General features: G+C 41.3%; 1 protein-coding gene and 1 pseudogene across 1 annotated transcript in view; both read right to left on the reverse strand.

Annotated features, from left to right (window-relative positions):
- Positions 1-18,070, reverse strand: part of Mettl16 (methyltransferase 16, RNA N6-adenosine) — a 64,620-nt gene continuing 46,550 nt past the window's right edge. The window contains exons 7-10 of the mRNA XM_004857184.4: positions 14,907-14,976; positions 12,725-12,814; positions 1,690-1,863; positions 1-1,552 (exon numbers count right to left, since the gene is read on the reverse strand). Of these exons, the coding sequence (XP_004857241.1) occupies positions 929-1,552; positions 1,690-1,863; positions 12,725-12,814; positions 14,907-14,976 (958 nt within the window). The 3' untranslated portion in view covers positions 1-928. The remainder of the gene's footprint in view (positions 1,553-1,689; positions 1,864-12,724; positions 12,815-14,906; positions 14,977-18,070) is intronic.
- LOC147823859 (U2 spliceosomal RNA) lies at positions 7,054-7,233 on the reverse strand (annotated as a pseudogene).

The following is an 18,070-nucleotide window of genomic DNA, read 5'->3' on the forward strand; positions in this document are numbered from 1 at the left end:
TTTCATCTCTGAAAATTCTTATATTAAAAAGAAAACAAGCTCTACTTCACATGTTGAAACAAAAACACAGAAGTAAAACTGCTATAAAATACTAGTACTTTTGATGAATTAGAGATGAGGGTATGGGTGTGTTCTGTTGTATCTCAGTCATATCTTGGAGTTTTGCTCACCTAATTCTGCTTCTGAAATAAGCAATATCAAAACAGCCACAAACCAGGAATATTCGGTACCCCAGAGGTCCTCAGATGGGGCTTCCTAAGGTTTTTCTCCCCGACCTCTCACTGCCTACCATGGGGCCAGCTCCTTTCTGGGGACTTGAGCACAGTTAATCAATCATATGTGCCCAGGCTGAGCAGGTTCTGCCTTAAGGATGACTCAAAGTGGACCTCTGCCTGCCCTGCTGTACTGCCTGTGCTGGAGGACAAGAGTGCTACCACCTCTCACAAGCCAACCCTTGGGGACAGAGACCAGAATGCTCTGGACAGCACTGACCCAGACCAGATATGTTATATCCCTCTGGCCTCACAGAATTAGTCTAAAGCTATGATGACCAGCATGGTTCAGCTTTAAATTTTTCCTGAATTCACTGACAGCTTTCTGTTGTTGCTGATGAGCAATTCTTCCTGAACTACCATACAATAACTCCCTGTAACAAAAAAACAAAACAAAACAAAAGGGCAGCAGTGGGGGGATGGTTTAAATGGATTGATTTCTACTTTTTAAGATAATTCCACACAATGTCACTTCTGGGCCAGTGAAGAAATTTTTCTTGCCACCCAAAGGTTACTCCAAAGCAAGCTGTTAATGTGTTTTTTGGAGGGTGGTGGGAATTGAACCCACGGCTTCCTGCACACTAAGCACACACTTTAGCACTCAGCTACCTACACCCAGCCCCATACACACACTGAACTATACAAGAATTTTGACGTTAACTAGCAACAAGCCTGAAAATTTGGTTACGTATATAGGTACAAAGCTGGTTCATTAAATCCCTGTTCTGGCCCTCAACCCAATGCATTTCAACTAAGGCATCATCCACTTCCTTCTTGACATTTATCAAACACTTGAATAGGTACTGTGCACCCTCTCCTTGGAGGTGCTTCCCTTTGTCAGCCACAGGGCTGCTGAACTGCTCAAAAGCCTCTTGATCCTGGGCTCCATTGCTAGAGCCCTTACAACTTTCTATGGCCTCTGTCCCTCCCCTTTCCTCACTCCTTTCATTCTCCAGGGGTCCTGGGGTTTCCTCCTGGGACAATGACTCCTGGCTTGGGCAGTGGCCACCAACAGTGGCAAACTCATCTTCCTGCATGGCAGCCACACACAGGGCACTCTCCTGGGGGGCCAGGGCCACATCCTGGCTACTGCCCGACTCTTTAGGGGTGGCCTTTTTCTCCTCCAAGGCCTGGATGACGTCCTCAGGAGCTCGAGGCACTTCCCTCAGCTGTCTCACTCGTTCTCTTTTCTTTCTCCTTAAATGAATCCAGGAGTTTTCTATGGCTGTCAGGAAAAGGCTAACTTCCTCTTTTCCACAGGGAACTCGTTTATGCTGGACCTATGCAGAAGAAAAAGAGTTTTATAGGAAATCATTTTTCCTTTTTTACCAAATGCCCTTTAAAAGGGGGGGGGGGATAAGAGAAAAAAAGAGAAAAAGAAAAGATGAATACTTCATCAATGTGCTTCACCAGGTACCTTCAAATCAGTGAGAATTTTTTCTATCCATGTCGTCACAACCACTATGCCTTCCACTGTCTCAGAGCCCAAAGATGATGCTTTGAGGGATAATTCTTTCATCACAGACTCCAGCACTACAAACGTAATGGGTTTCCTTGGCTTCTCTAATTTTCTTCGCTTACTTGGTGGTGACTGAAAGAAAAAAGAAGTCATGGAGAAAAAAAAGAAGTTATCTAAATAATAAAATCCCATGCATTATAATAGACTCAACCAGGGACATTTTCACAACTTCTGCTACCAACCACAAAATACTAAAAACACAAAGACATTTGCATGTGTTATTTCCAGAACTTAAAACCTAGCTACACACCTCAAGGTCACGCAGCTAATAACAGCAGGGTTGGGATTAGAACCTGAAACCCAAGTTCTTTCCAAATGTACCACCCTGCCTCTATCGCAGCTATCAGTACCAGACTCCTCTGACTGCTGAATGTCCTTACTTGACTGCTGTGCCTAAAGCAGGCCTGTATAATTATCTAGTTCATGGTAACTCAAAGACCATGGGGGTACAATGCTCTGAATGGTATAAAATCACCAACTTTTAGTTTGGGTTTATACTTGCTGAAAAAGCAGCCAGTGAGCCACAGCTTGTGAAATCACATGCTAGGAATGACCAGTGGCACTGACATCACACGGGTGGAAGAGGAGAACTGTTGAACCTTGGCTGAGTGAGTCCCCAGAGAACACCAATACTAATGAGAACACTGGATTTGAAAGCAGGTGCTATGAAAATCCAGACTGTTATTAGCCATTCCATCTCAAGCTTGGAAGGTGAATTATACCCTACCCACTAGAGGGACTCAAGTTCCATTTGAAAAACAAAATGGCACCACTGGATTATAATTTATTTCTTTAAAGTAAACATTTTCTAAATTTTATCTTTTTTTAAAAAAAATGACTGTTGGCTAAGTTCACTTATATTATGGATACTGTTTTAAAGACAGTTGTACTTGTTGGGAAAAGTAAAGCTTTTGAAAATTAAGACAATTCTAAGATCAGGAACAAACTAAGCAGGTAAGAATAAACAGAAAACAGACTCAAAAACAGAAAACATTGGTCAGGTTTGAAGGTTTGGGATTAGAGGAATCCCTAATAATTGCAGCTGCTAACTTCATTTGTGCCTGACAACACCAACTGAGTACAGGCACATGCTCAGCAAGCTCCAATTACTTGCTGAGGCCTTGTGAGAGCTGACCAGCAGCCACACACAGAATAAAATGGCCAGATTATCCTAATCTAAGAAGCTTTTAAAGTAATAGCATAAACAATTTTTCTAAAAAAGTTTTATATTTTCTTCTTCTCTCCTTCCCTCCCACCTTCCCTTCCTTCCTTCCAGTATTGGGAATGGAACGCAGGGCCTCGTGCATGCTAGGCAACCATTCTACCACTGAGGTACACCTCCAGCAGTACATTTTCTCTGTACGAGAAATTAAACAACAACAACAACAACAGAAAATTAAAGAATACTAGAACACAAGCTTAGAAGAAAAAGACCAAAACCAATGGGTGGGTATGTATGTTAGAAACTGCTTACACACTGCTTGAGAAATGAATAGTGAACTCTTAAGACTGGTCTGAGCCTAAGCGTATTCAATTATGTTTCAGAAAAGATGAGACAAATTCATATTGACATTATGACAGCAGTATTATAATTAATCACTCAGCATAAAAGACGTAATTCCTATAGTCTGCTGAGAGCCTAACACTTTGCATTATGGAGCTTGAAATAAGATTTATACTAAGCTGGAAAGAAAGATGGTGGTATGGGGAGGATGATGAGGTCAGAAAATCAGATTCTCCATTCCATTTCCAACATCCATGGCTCTTACTATGGAGCGCTATCTGGGACAGGGCCATGCCTACCAGCCCATTAAGCACACCAAAGGTCACCTTCAGGTAAGAGTACAAGGACAGCACTTGATTATTTTTTCTTTTACCTCTTCTTACACAGAGTAATCATTTGTGCTGGCAAATTCCAACCAACCAAGTGAAGCTATTACCCTTTCTCACTTGTTGTGCTACAGCTGGACTGTAATACTCTCCCCAAAAGCCAGAATGGAATTTTCATCATTTCTAGAAATTAAAAAAAGAGTGTATTTTCACCAAACCTAAAGAGACTTCTATCAAAGATCTGCTTTCAAAGTGATGAAGGACTCATGATGAAATAGACAACTCATTATCATGCTACCTTGGAATTAAAATGCAAACTTCCCTATCTTAAATGTGGCTCCTTCACTGTGCATCCTTGCCTCAAAGTTTGGCATATTACATTGAGCAATCAACAAATATGGCTTTTCTTTCTTTTTTTTTCTTTTTGGTACCGGGGATCAAACTCGGATCCTTGCGCTTGTGAGGCAGGCGCTGGAACCACTGAGCTAAATCCCTGGCCCCAAATATGGCTTTTCTTGAGGGGTGCTGGTGATGGAACTCAGAAACTTTCACATGCTAAGTACATGCCTTACCATCAAGCTACTCCCCACCTCCAACAAATGGTACATTTCTGAAGATTTCTAATGAGCTGTGTTAATATAGACATCATGATACATACTCTCAGGATTGTTCTGAACTTAGTTTTACCCTACTACAGAAACTAGTTACTGAAGAGACATAATTTATATTCTAAATTCTCTAGTAAGGCTTTAAATTTTTTTTTGGTACTGGGAATCGAACTCAGGGCCTTGTGCCTGGCAGGCAGGAATCAAGCCACTGAGTTACATCTCCGGCCCACTAGTAAGCTTTTTAAATGATTAAATGTTAATTTAAGTATGGCCTATAGCAATCATTCCAGTTGCCCTTTTGTTTATATTTGAAATCCCAAGTAGGCAGGGTAAAATGCAAGATCAGGTCTTACAGCATTAGTAATTACAGTCAACCATACAGGTCCCTGATATTAGGTCTTTATTTTTTTTTTTTGGCACCAGGGATCAAACTCAGGACCTTGCACTTTTGAGGCAGATGGCGGAACCACTGAGCTAACTCCCTGGCCCTATTAGGTCATCTTATACTATACCACAAACCCTCGGTAAGAAGAAGCTGGTTTTCCCCAGTTAAAATGACCTTATCTTGCTAATATGCTTGTAATTTCAAACCACACATACTTCTTTTTTTTTCTTTTTTTTGGTACTGGCGATCGAACTTGGGTCCTTGTGCTTGCGCAGCAGGTGGCAAAACCACTGAGCTAAATCCCCGGCCCTGAAGCACACATATTTTATGGGTTGTATTTTGTTTTGGTTTTTGTAGAGATCAAACTCAGGGCCTTGCACCCAAAATTACAATGCAAAAGAAGTCTGGTGAGGAGCTGTAGATTACTCAGGGAATATAGGTTTTGTCTCTTGAATCGCAAGGAGTCAAAGAATGATAACCAACAGGAAGCAGCTAAATTCCACTGTTAATTTGTCACAATGCTTAGAGCACAGGAAAGCCATAGATAGGGCAAAAAACAGTTACTAAATGTTAAAATGTTTCACTTAGCAAAGCTGTCTACAGTTTTTGCAAATCTTAAATTTCTACATCTCAATGGCGCTGAGGAGGCAGCTCAGTGGTGGAGTACTTGTGTAGCAAGCACAAGGCTCTAGTTTCAATCCCTAGCACTACTTTAAAATAAACTAGATCTCAGTGCACACAGTCAAGAGACTTTCAAATGAGGTGTAAGTTGACACAAACCAGTGACACGTCTGCTGTACTGCCATAGCTCTAAGACTTGCAATGAAGCCACAGGCAGCACCAAATTAGTGCATTTTCCCTCATGGGTTCAGAAGAGGAGACAGCTTTTTGCTAGATAGCTACTGACCATGAAGCCATGGCTTTCTTGTTCTGGAGAGAAGTTTCTAGAAGGGCCTTTAGGGGAAAGCAGAGCTCCTGGCCACTGCACAGGGCCTCCACAGCTTTGCCACCTCTAAATGGCTGCTACCCCAGGTCCTCCGGCAACCAGCAGAATGCGCCTGGGGAGAGGGTACAGCTTTCTTATCAACACCCACTAGGCTTTTTGTTGTTATCTTAATCTGGCTAGTCACTGTTTAGAATGTCCTGAAATCATCTGCAGGCTATACGTAAAAACAGTGAACAGTTTAAAAAGCAAAGGTAAGCCAGGCTGAAAGACAAATACCACATTTCATAATATGTGGAATTCAGAAAAGACTATATGAAAGTAGAAGGGAGGCTATTATTAGACAAGAGAAAGGGATATAAATAAGGGTGAGTGGAAAATGGGGGGGATCTTTAAGAGATCATGATGTTGATGTGAATTTATTGTGGTGAAAAAGTGTCCGCTACACTCTATTAAGTGAAATAGCAGGTCACAAGACAATTTTTTTTTTTTTTTGTGGTACTGGGGATTGAACTCAGGACCTTGCACTTGCAAGGTAGGCATGTTGCCACTGAGCTAAATCCCAGGCCCATTCCAAGACAATTTTTGGGGGGGAGGTACCAGGAATCAAACTCGGGACCTTCCACTTGCGAGGCAGGTGGCGGAACCTCTGAGCTAAATCCCCGGCCCCCCAAGACAATTTTTTATTTTCAAAATGTATCCATGTATACGGATATCAAGAAAATATCTAAAATGGTATTCATTTAACTGTTTTAATCTGTACATAGGAGTAAGATGCTGAGCACATTTTTCTTTTTAAGATTATTTTTTACTAGTGGAATTTTAAGATGTTTCTAAGTAGAGGATATTAAGAATTCTGTAAGTATGTGAGGGGTGAGCATGGTACCACATGCCTGTAATCTCAATACTTGGGAGGCTGAAGCAGGAGGATCAGCGTGAATTCAAGGCCATCTTGGGCTACATAGTGAATTCAAGCCAGTCTGAACCCTGTCTCAAAAGAAAAAAAAAAGGTATGTGAGGTGATGGATACATTAATTTGCTTGATTGTAGTAATCATTTCACATTATATATGTATCTCAAAACATGTTGGACACCTTATATATATAATTTTATTTGTCAGTTATACCCTATTTACTGGGGGGGAACAGGGATCAAACTCAAGACCTTGTGCTTGCGATATTTATTTTTTAAAACTATGCCCAATTAAAAGTAAAAATAAGCCAATAAAAAATAGAAAAACTGGTGAAATCAAATAAAATCAGTAGTTCGATAATAGTTTTATGCCCAGTTTAATGTATTAGCTTTGATTATTGTATACTGATTATGAATGGTGTTAAAATCAGGAAAGTTAGGTGAACAGCATATGGGAAAGAGTCTGCATCTCTTCTGTTAAGTCTTAAACTATTTCAAAATAGAGTTTTGATTTTGTTTTGAGACAGGGTCTCGCTATGCAGTGCAGGCTGGCCTTGAACTCACTATGTAGGCCAGGCTTACCTTAACTCACTGCAATCCTCCTGCCTCAGCCTCCCAAGTGCTGAGATTACAGGCATGTAGCACCACACCTGGACAAAATAGTGTTTAAACACTTTTAAAAAAGAGCCAATAGTAAGAAAACCTTATTAAACTGATAAGAACAGATATTACACTTGATCTTAGCCAAAAGGCTGAGAAGTGATAAGAAAACTTTATGTTCCCTAAGAATCAAAAGTCAAGGGGGGGGGGGCGCAGGGGGTAGGGATTTAGCTCAGTGGTGCCACCACCTGCCTCACAAGCACAAGGACCTGAGTTCCAACTCTGACACCAAAAAACAACAAAGTCAAGGGAACTTGGGTTCCTCATAAATAAATCCTTAAGACTTACATTTATAGCAGATATAGTTTTCTGCTATATTTTGATTTTTTTTTCCTTTTTGGCAGTACTGAGGCTTGAACCGGGGCACTCTACTACTGAGTCCATTTCTAGCCCTTTTTATTTTTTATTTTGAGACAAGATATTCCTAATTGCCCAGGCAGAATGGAATCCTCTCGTCTCTGCCTCCCTGAGTGCTGGGATTATAGGTGTGTGCTGCACTGTACCTGGCTTACATTCTGACTATTTAAAAAAAGGATTCTAAAAATACATCTGAATAGAAACACAATTGTGGCAACTGAAACTATCTAAAGTTAATAAACAAAGACATAAATATAAAAATGTTTTTATATAGCGCTACCTAATGGCACATTCTGTGACTATGGAAATGTTCCATATCTGCATTGTCCAATACAGTAACTTCTAGTCACACGTGGCTTTTACACATGTGAAATACAGAAAATGAGGGTGAGAAATCAAATTTTGGTTTTTTATTTTTGTTTTTTTTAAACCATGCTGTGGATGAGACCAAGGATCTCACACATGCTGGGCAGGTGCTTTCCCACTGAGTTACACCCATCCTTTCATTTTGAGACAGAGTCTCACCAAGTTCCCCAGGCTGCCCTGAAATTTCACCCTCCTGCCTCCATCTCTCAGTCTTACTCACTTTTAACTTAAGGCATAACGTGTGGCTGTTGGCTCTCACACTGGACAGCATAGATGAAGCCATGGAGGGAGCCACCCTGAAAACAGAAAAGCCACTGGCAGTTTCTCTCTGGGGACTGGAACAGTGTGAAGTTGCTTCTCTCATAAAATCTGAACTATGTGACATGGAACTTTCTGTATGTATTACTGAGATAAAAATAAAGGGCCAGGGATGTAACTCAGTGGTAGTGGTAGAGGATGTTGCTCAGTGGCCTAGCATGTGCAAGGCCCCATGTTCAATCTCCAATACTGCAAAAAAATTTTTTTTAAATTTAATTTTAGAAGAGAAAGAAATCCTTAAAGTATATTCTCAAAACTGGTAACAGTGTTTATAACTGGATGGTAGGTTTATAGTGATTTTTCCTTTCTTCCTTTAAATAAAAGTGCCTTGATGGAAAAGAGGTAGCAAAAGGGAGAAGAAATTATAGTTCAGATGTCTGCTTGGCAAATATTTTTGTGCCAACTACCACATAACTGCTCAAAAGAACTGCAGGATAATGAAAGAATGTATAGTTCCTACTGTTAAAGAACTTCCAAATTAATGGATGAATCAAAATGTCTACAGCATAAACTATAAATCAGTAAGGGTAACTTTAAAATAAATCAGTATGTCTACAGTCAGTAGAATGCTATCTCCTTAAAGTAGTCACCTTAAAGAACTATTTACTACAATACTTTAAGAAGCCATGTAATAGTTTTAGTAGTGTCCAGCTATTTAAAAAAAACAATCAGAGCCAGGTGTAGAAGCACATGCCTGTAATCCCAGAACTTGGGAGGCTGAGGCAGGAATATCACTGCAAATTCAAGGCCAGCCTGGGCCATATAGTGAGTTCAAGGCCAGCCTGGACTACATAGCGAGATCCTGTCTCAAACAAACAAAGTCACTTTTCAAAGCACAAAGATACTCCATCTTGGATGACATTCAAAATAAACTATGTGGGCCAGGTGTGGTGGGGTACATCTGTAATCCCAGAACTCTGGGCTGAGGGGCTGAGGCAGGAGGATGGCAAGTTTGAGTCCAGCACGGGCAACTTTATAAGCTGCTATCTCAAATTTAAAAATAAAAATGGTTCAAGATGTAACTCTGCGCGAAGGCCTTGAGTTCAATCCCTAGAATCAAAAAGAGCAACCATGTGGGCCCTGAAAGCAATTTAACAAAATTCTGAGCTCCTAAGGAAAATTCCTTTAGGAATAACAACAAAAAAAAGCCCAACCAACTAGAAGGAGTAACCAAAATAAAATGCCTATCAACCTGACAACTGATAAAAGCAGATCAGCAGTGTCTAAAATGAAAGTGAGGTCCAAAGTTCCAACCTGATGTCTGGCCCCAAGTGGCAACCCTAGGGCACCCACTCAGAATCCCTCAGCTACCTGGAACTGGCTCTAACCCAGGGAGCAGTGGCAGAACACTTGTCAGGAGACCCCAGCTCTGACACCCACAAGGTTACCTAATTAATTTTATCCCTCTCCTCCATCTGGTCTCCAAAAAGGCTTCTGGTTATTATTCCCTAGACAGAAAAATCCCAGGCTTAAGGGAAATGCCTAGAACACAGGGGAATACTTTTGTAAACCAGAATTCCTAGGCAGTGCTCATACCAAGAGTGTACAGTTTACTTACTAGAGCTACAACCTTCTCCATTTTTAACATGTCAAACTTCCTTAAAGCAGGAAAGCAAAACTAAATGCCCGGAGCAATTAGAGAACTGGGACAAAGAAGCTTTCCAAGTGACTTGCTAGAATCTTGTAAAGAACAGTCCTCACAATACACTTCCTATATTCATCATCAGCCAGAAAGGATGGTACAAAAATTCTATCAACACCAGGACCTGTCTTTTTGTTGTTAAAATAAATCCAGACAATGGCAATGAGCTTAGTCTAGGCACTTGAATCACCAGTGAATTAGAATTTTTCAGCATTCAGCACCAACAGAAACGAAGTCAGTAGGCCTGAGATAAGTGAAAACATAAGTTGCCATAGTAACTTGCACGTTTACCCTAAAATGGCAAGGGAGGGGGTAGGGAAGTAGGTCAATATTTCTGCTTAACTAGTTCTATTCCTTAGTTGCCTTTCCTTATCTAAAACAGCATCTTCCATTGTTTCTCGGCCTTTTGGCTAAGATCAAGTGTACAAATGCATCTTCCTTCTTCCCCATCCCAACAGGAGGAAGATGGGGGAAAACCAGGTGAGCTATTCAAAAAAACAGAAGGTGGGAGAGGTCTAGGTGGAGGGAAGGTGAACCAAGAGGAAAGCCAAATCAAAATCTTACCCATCTCATGAGTAACCTGGGACTACCCCCAGGGAAAGCAGTTGCTGATCAAGGGCACCAGTGCTAAGAAACTGTTGCTGGGTTACTACAAATCAGAAATTGCCATTTTTGCCTAGCAGTTTAAGTGCATCTAATGGAACACTTGGGAATGCATTATTAACAGCTTGGGGGTGGCAATCATGGTGGGGAAGGAGAAATACTCTAGCATGGGAGAAATCTGAGGCTCCTAGCCAGAGGCATTCTTTGCTGGTTGGAAACTATGAACACGACTGTAAGATGCACTAAAAGACAGGAGGGAGGCTCAGGGGTTCCTTTTAAAAATAGGCTGATTTTGTTCACATGGAAACATAGCGCTCCTTTGACACTAGGATGTGAGACGGCTACTAATCCAAGAAGGCGAGGGTAACTGGTCTGAGCTGGTGTGCACAGTGCCAGAGCTCACTGTCAGCTCTTCCAGCTGCAGTGCCAACAACAAATGTGGGATGCCGGCTAAGAAAAAGCATTTGGAACCAGGTGCTGCTCCACTTTTTTGCAGCTGTTCATATCTGCACAGGGATAACAATAACATAGGGCATTACTAACAATTTTAACCATCTGGTATGAAGGTTCCGGTATTCTTTAAGACAATAGAAAGGATAATCCTTTAAGGGGGTCAAAAAAGCAGAGACATCTTTTTTTTTTTTTTTTTTTTTTTTTTTTTGAGACAGGGTCTCACTATGTAGTTCAGGCTGTCTTTGGACTCACTATGTAACCCAGGCTGGTTACACAGTGAATCTGTGGTGATCCTCCTGCCTCAGCTTCTCGAGTGCTAGGATACATGTGTGCCCCACCACACCTGGCTTCAAACACTAACTTCCAAGTATCCTACTTCACTGTCCAGAAGTGAGTCTAGGCTTCCATGGGAACCATTCAAATGGAGGAGTGGGTTTCAATCCAGCAGCCCGCCTAGTAGAGTTCACGAAGGACAGGACAGGCTCAGTTTAACTTGAGCTTGTTTTCAGAAACAAGGCAACAGCTGCAAATTGTACCCTGGTGCTTCCACACATCTCTACTCCTCTGCTCTACAGGAGCAGGGAGAGAAACACAGCAACATCTAAAGTGGCTGTAGAAACCAGGGACCACCAAGACCTTGGAAGAACAGCTCTCAGAACAAGTTTTCTGTATGGACTGGAAATGAAAACTTGCAAGAGCAAGTCCTAAGCCTCCACAAATACTATGGGAAGAAGGAACACATGCTGAGCAGCTGTACATAAGCTTAGAGTGGGTGGCCCTACACAATTAAATAGCCAGATGTGGTGGCACATGCCTGTAATTCAGTACTGGGGAAAAAAATACACACACAAGGCCAAAGAAGTCACCCACTCATGGAGGGAAATTTGAGATCAAAGATGCTGTTCTATTACCACTTCCTAGCACAGCCCAGAAAGCCATTCAGCCTGGCCAGCTCAGAGGTAGTTTTCCTTTATATACAATAGTATGGAAGATAGAAAGACTCTTGTGAACAAATTATTTTTTAAAACTTTTCTATTCCAGCATACAAAGCAAAGAGAACAACAGGCTAATGTCCCATCATTTAACTTTAAAATTGGTCAATATTCTAATGCTAATTTTTTTTTTTGGTACCATGGATCAAACTCGGGACCCTATGCTTGCGAGGCAGGTGGTGGCACCACTAAGCTAAATCCCCAGCCCTTGTAGTGCTAATCTTAAAGGTAAAAAAGAACCCTCCACATGAATGGTGTTTAAGTGTTAACACATCAATAAACTGCAACTTTGGAAGCTCGTGATATAATTTAGTGGGGAGAGCATCTGCCCTACCATATGTAAGGAACTGAGCTCAGTCCCCAATAGGGGAGGGAGAGAAAGAGAGAGGGAGAGAGGGTTAAGGGAGAGAGAGGCAGACAGAGACCCCAAAACTTCTAAATTCACCAGGAACCTCAAGAGGCAGCTACTAAAAGGTAAGCTACTAAAAGCTACTGAAAGGTAGGCAGCAGTGGTAAAGAAAAAGAAACAGACTTTAATTTCAATTCCCGAGTAATGTCCAGTAGAATTACACTTGCAAAGTATTCCTATAGGCCACATTACCTGCATCTCTAATTCCTAAAAGATGTATTTCTATCTGCTAAACAAGACTCATGTTGTTCCACAAATCCAAAGAGGAAGGCTGTACAGCCATCACAGTCAGCCCTCCAGGACTGTGTGTTGTTTCCAACAACTTTCCATTTTGCCATAAGCATTTGAGAACAAACCTCAGGGAAATGAGACAATACAGATTTAGTTCATTTGTGACCTAATAAAACCCACCATGTGCTGGTATTTGAAGAAGCCAAAGCAAAGGCTCTACTTACTGGTACTGTGACATCATCATAAAAACTCCAAGCTAAGGCCCATCTCATTGTCCGACCTTGACAGAACTCAGTGAAGGTGACTTTAGAAACCTGAAACCAACCAATACAGTGTCTCATTAAAATGAAGTTGTCGTGCTGATATTTCTAGCTACTGCCGCCTGTTAAATTATCTGTTAGTTGGGCCGGGGATTTAGCTCAGTGGTTCCGGAGCCTGCCTTCCAAGCGCAAGGACCCGAGTTCAAACCCCCGTACCACCCCCCAAAAATTATCTGTTAGTCCTTCTTTTTAATTAAACAATATCATTTTAAAAAACCAGTTATACATAGCTATATAATAATCAATAAAAAAACTCAATGAAAAATTTTCCTCCAGTAAAATATCAAAGAGGATTTTAAAATGTAACTCAAAAGTCTAATCAGAAGAAACACCTAAAACTACTCTTTGGACAATCATTTATAAAATGATTCAAGTTGTTTCTGCCTTCTTTTTTAACAAAGATAGCCAATCAGCTGGGGATTTAGCTCAGTGGTTCGGCTGCCTGCCTCGAAAACGCAAGGTCCCAAGTTCGATCCCCAGTACCAAAAAAAAAAAAAAAGAGAGAGAGCCAATCCAAGCCTGGATATACACAGCTATGGAATCTTATCACATTTTAGGAAAGAAAAAGGAACCACTTTGTAGCTTGTATAATCTTACCAAGAAACACTGTTTGGGTAAAACAGGATGAGTAGAATGTCTAAGAGTAAACAGTGATAGGAACTTGGTTTCTGCTCAGTGGTAGAGCAGTTGTTTAGTGAGTGAGCTAGCAACACAAACTTGGTTTCTACCACTGACCCTCATCACTGAAAGGCGTCGCCTACTCATGCCAAACACCACACACTGGGAGGGAGGTGGTACAGGGAGGATTTATCTTCAATCTGTCTTTTAGAACAGGATCAAGAGGCAAATGGTACAGAGACTTACCCTAGCTGGAAGTACAATGGACTATGGCAGTATTCTGGTTCTAGCTGATTTTCAACAACTAGCGGTGTAGCCTACAGCAAGACCCTAAGCTCTCTAGCCTTTAGTTTCTATATTTATAAAAAGTCAGATGTGAAGTCTGTGGTAGATTTGGGGGGTTGTTTTGTTTTTGTTTTTTGAGACAGGATCTCACTAGGGTATGTAGTTCAGGCTGACTTTGAGCTCACTATGTAATCCAGTCTGACCTTCAACTCACAGCCATCTTCCCACCTTGGCCTCCAGAGTGCTGGGATTGCAGGTGTGAACCACCACACCTGGCTGACATCATGATTTTTTTTTTGGTACCAGGGATCAAACTCAGGTCCTTGCGCTTGCACAGCAGGTGGCGAAACCACTGAGCTAAATCCGCAGCGACATCATGATTTTTGATTTCAGGTTTCTCTCTCACATTCTACTCATCCTGTTTCTTTCTATCTTCCTTCTGTTACTTTTTTTTTTTTTAACAACAGGGTCTCACTATGTTGTTCAGGCTGGCCTTGAACTCACTATGTAACCCAGGCTGGCCTCAATCTTGTGACAATCCTCCTGCCTCAGACTCCCGAGTGCTGGGATTATAGGCCTGCACCACCACACCTGGCTGTTACAATTTTTATATATCTTAATAACATGTAAAAAGTTATTTCTAGCCCTAAAAATACAAAATTTTTTTTAAAAAAAGAAAAGATGAGGCCAGGGATTTAGCTCAGTGGTTCCACCACCTGCCCCACAAGCACAAGGACCAGAGTTTGATCCCCAGTAACAAAAAAAAAAAGAAAAGAAAAGACGTACAAAAACTGAAGAACCAAACCAAAACAGTACCTTCAGAATTTTGAGGTTTAAAGGAAAATTCTATACTCAAACTAATATCAAAAGTCACCATACCAGGGCCGGGGACTTAGCTCAGTGATTCTGCTGCCTCCCTCGAAAGCACAAGGTCCTGAGTTAGATCCCTGGTACCAAAAAAAAAGGTCACCATACTAGCCGGGCATGGTGGCACATGGCTGTCTGTAATCCCAGCACTCAGGAGGCTGAGGCAGGAGGATCCTCACAAGTTTGAGGCCTACCTGGGCTACCTAGTGAGTTCAAGGCCAGCTTGAACTATATAGCAACCCTGTCTCAAAACAATAACACCCCACAAAAACAAAAAAGAAGTCACCACACCAGAAAGATAATGAGCAAGTCTTACTCCTTGGATGCGAAGCTCTTCCTTCAGAGGAGCCAGGCTGCATTTCTTCCCTAGCATGCAGCTGTACCACCTAGGAAAGAAATCAGGCAAATGAATGTTTTAGGTGGTGATATTCTGAAACATTTTACTCAGCCAGATGGACATAGTGGTGAACACCTGTAATCCCTGCAGTATGGGAGGCTGAGGCAGGAGCGTTAAGTTCAAGCCCAGCCAGGGAAATTTTACAATTTAGTGATACCCTCTCTTTAAAAAGTTTAAATTAGCATCACTCAACTGAACAAAATGAGAACAGTCGCAAACAAGTACTGAGTTAAATCACAAGTGATAATAACAAGAACTGTATATAATGTATTTAGACAAAGACTGAATCTAGTAGTGGAAAACAAGCCCAAAGCAACTTGAAAGAACAAAATTCCATTTACCCTGTCCAATGCCCCAGGGCTGTACATATTTAGAAGGAGAATAAAGGAGACAGATCTTATCTGTCATGCTCAGAATGAAGGTCATTTAGCTTTAGGATAAAAGCTAGTCAATGAATGAAAACCACAACCACACACACACACAAAAATGTATAAATAGTGCCTGTACCTTACTAACAGAATCTGTAAAAACTTGCCTGAACTCGTCCTGTGTCCTGATTGCAAATGATTTTATTATACTTTGAACAGATAATAAAATCAATTTATTCTGTAGTAAATACAAATCCAGAAAAGTGAGTATGGAGAGGATAAGCTGAACTGGCGGAAAGTTAAAGGAACAAAATCTACTTCTTCAGGTTATTCTGAAGTTTGGAAAGTGTAAAATTTATATGGGGATTCTGCTTCAACTCATGAAGGATTAACTTGTTCAGGAATCACTCTTCTATCATAAACAACTAGGAAACAATAAAATACATGAAACAACCATTTTTCAGACAGTGGACAACTGGTGGTGCAGACTTACAATCTCAAAGAGAAATAAACGAAGTTACTCCCACAATTCCAAAGTACACTGCTTAAAGAAAATGTCTAGCTTTTCCAGTGCACACAAAAGAAACTCAAACCCAGCCCCGAGGTCTTGCTGAGTCTGATGAGACTGAGATAAAATTCAGAAAAGCTGAGGCAGTTAGGGTTTTCAAAGCAAATTAACAAGAGCAAATTAAACCCAAGTAAGAACAAAGAAAATAATAAACATAGAATGGAAATCAATGAAAGACAAAACAGAAAAACAACGGAGGGCTAGGGATTTAGCTCAGTGGTTTTGTTGCCTGCTGCGCAAGCGCAAGGACCCGAGTTCGATCCCCAGTACCAAAAAAACCCACCAAAAACCAAAAACCAAAAAAAAAAAAAAAAATGGGGGCTGGGGATGTAGTTCAGTGTGAAGGCCCTAGGTTCAACCTGTTGTGCCACCAAAAAAATTAAGAGAGACAGAGGACATAAATTATCAATATCTGAACTGGAGACATCACCACAGATCCTAGAGACATTAAAAGGCTAAAATGAAATGTAAGCAATTTTTATCAATAAATGTCATAACTAAATGAAACAAATTATTTGAAAAACATTACCAAACACACAGAAACAGATAAACTGTTCTATGTCAATTAAAGAAATTGAAATTTACATTAAAAAAACCAACTCATTTTATAAGGCTAACATTACTCTGACAAAGACATTATAAAAGCACTACAGGGCCAGCACCCGGAAGGAAGCTCCCCGCCTCCATCCCAGGCTCCTGGGGCAGAGAAGCTCAGCTGGTCCCAGCACCCGGAAGGAAGCTCCTCTGCTGCCATCCCAGGCTCCTAGGGCCAAGAAGGTGAGCTGGTCCCAGCACTTGGAAGGAAGCTCCCTGCCTCCATCCCAGGCTCCTAGGGCAGTGAAGCTCAGCCGGTCCCAGCACCCGGAAGGAAGCTCCCTGCCTCCATCCCAGGCTCCTACGGCAGTGAAGCTCAGCCCGTCCCAGCACCCTGAAGGAAGCTCCCCTGCCGCCATCCCAAGCTCCTAGGAGAAGCTGAGCCCATCCCAGCACCCGGAAGGAAGCTCCCGTGCTGCCATCCCAAGCTCCTAGGGCAGAGAAGGAGAGCCGTGTGGGCGCCAGAAGCACCCCCCCCCATGGAAATGAGAAGACACATAAACAAGCCTCAAAAACACTTCCAAATCACCTACAGCAACCCCAAAGGGAAACAAGATGGAACAATCTGATACTCAACCACCTGGACTCTCTGAACTGGCAACAAAAGAGGATCTGGGAAAAATGAAATCAGAAATAATTACTCAGATAACAGCAAAGATTGTGCTCATGGTCCAAGACATGATTAATAAATCTAGAGAGGACACAGATAAAAAAATAGAGGATCTGAGGAACATGATGGAATCCCAACATAGGAAACAAATAGAATCCATAAAACAGATACAAACTGATTTCCAAGAGGTTAAAAACTCCATCGAAAGTCTGCACAGCAGAATGAACCAATGTGAGGATACAATTTCACATATAGAAGATAAGATTGCAATTAGTGAGGAGGAAAAGAAAAATTGCTTTAAAATTGTAAGGGAACATGAGAAATCAATCCAGCAGCTGCTAGACGATGCAAAGAACAATAACATAAGATAGACTGGAGTCAATGAAGAAAGAGGAGAGAGTGCAGATGACATAAAAAAACTCTTCACAGAAGTGATGGCAGAAAATTTCCCAAGGAGGGGAAAAGAACTTGACATACAGATAAGTGAGGCATATAGGACTCCAGCTAGCCTTAATCAAAAAAAATCTACACATAGGCATATAATTGTTAGGATTCCAGAAATCGAATAGAAGAATAACATTCTACAAGCAGTGAGAGAAAAGAAACAAATCACATACAAAGGAAAGCCTATCAGAATCACAGCAGACTTCTCAATGCAAACCCTCAAGGCAAGAAGAGCTTGGAGTGATGTATTTCAAGCCCTAAAGGAAAACAGCCTCCAACCCAGATTGATGTACCCTGCAAAACTATCTTTCAAAATTGATGAATAAGATACTTTCATGATAAAGAGCACCTCATGAGTTTCATGAATACCAAACCGGCACTCCAAAAAATTTTAGACAATACCCTAGGAAAAGACAATGAGGATCACAACCCCAGGAAACCCAGCAGAATGAATCCATTGGACATGACAAATTAAACGCAAAGGGGGAGAATCCAACAA

Source organism: Heterocephalus glaber, unplaced genomic scaffold (genome assembly GCF_053883595.1).
Source record: "Heterocephalus glaber isolate CG9 unplaced genomic scaffold, H.glaber_assembly_v1.0 deba00001564, whole genome shotgun sequence".
Taxonomy (NCBI): Eukaryota; Metazoa; Chordata; class Mammalia; order Rodentia; family Bathyergidae; genus Heterocephalus; species Heterocephalus glaber.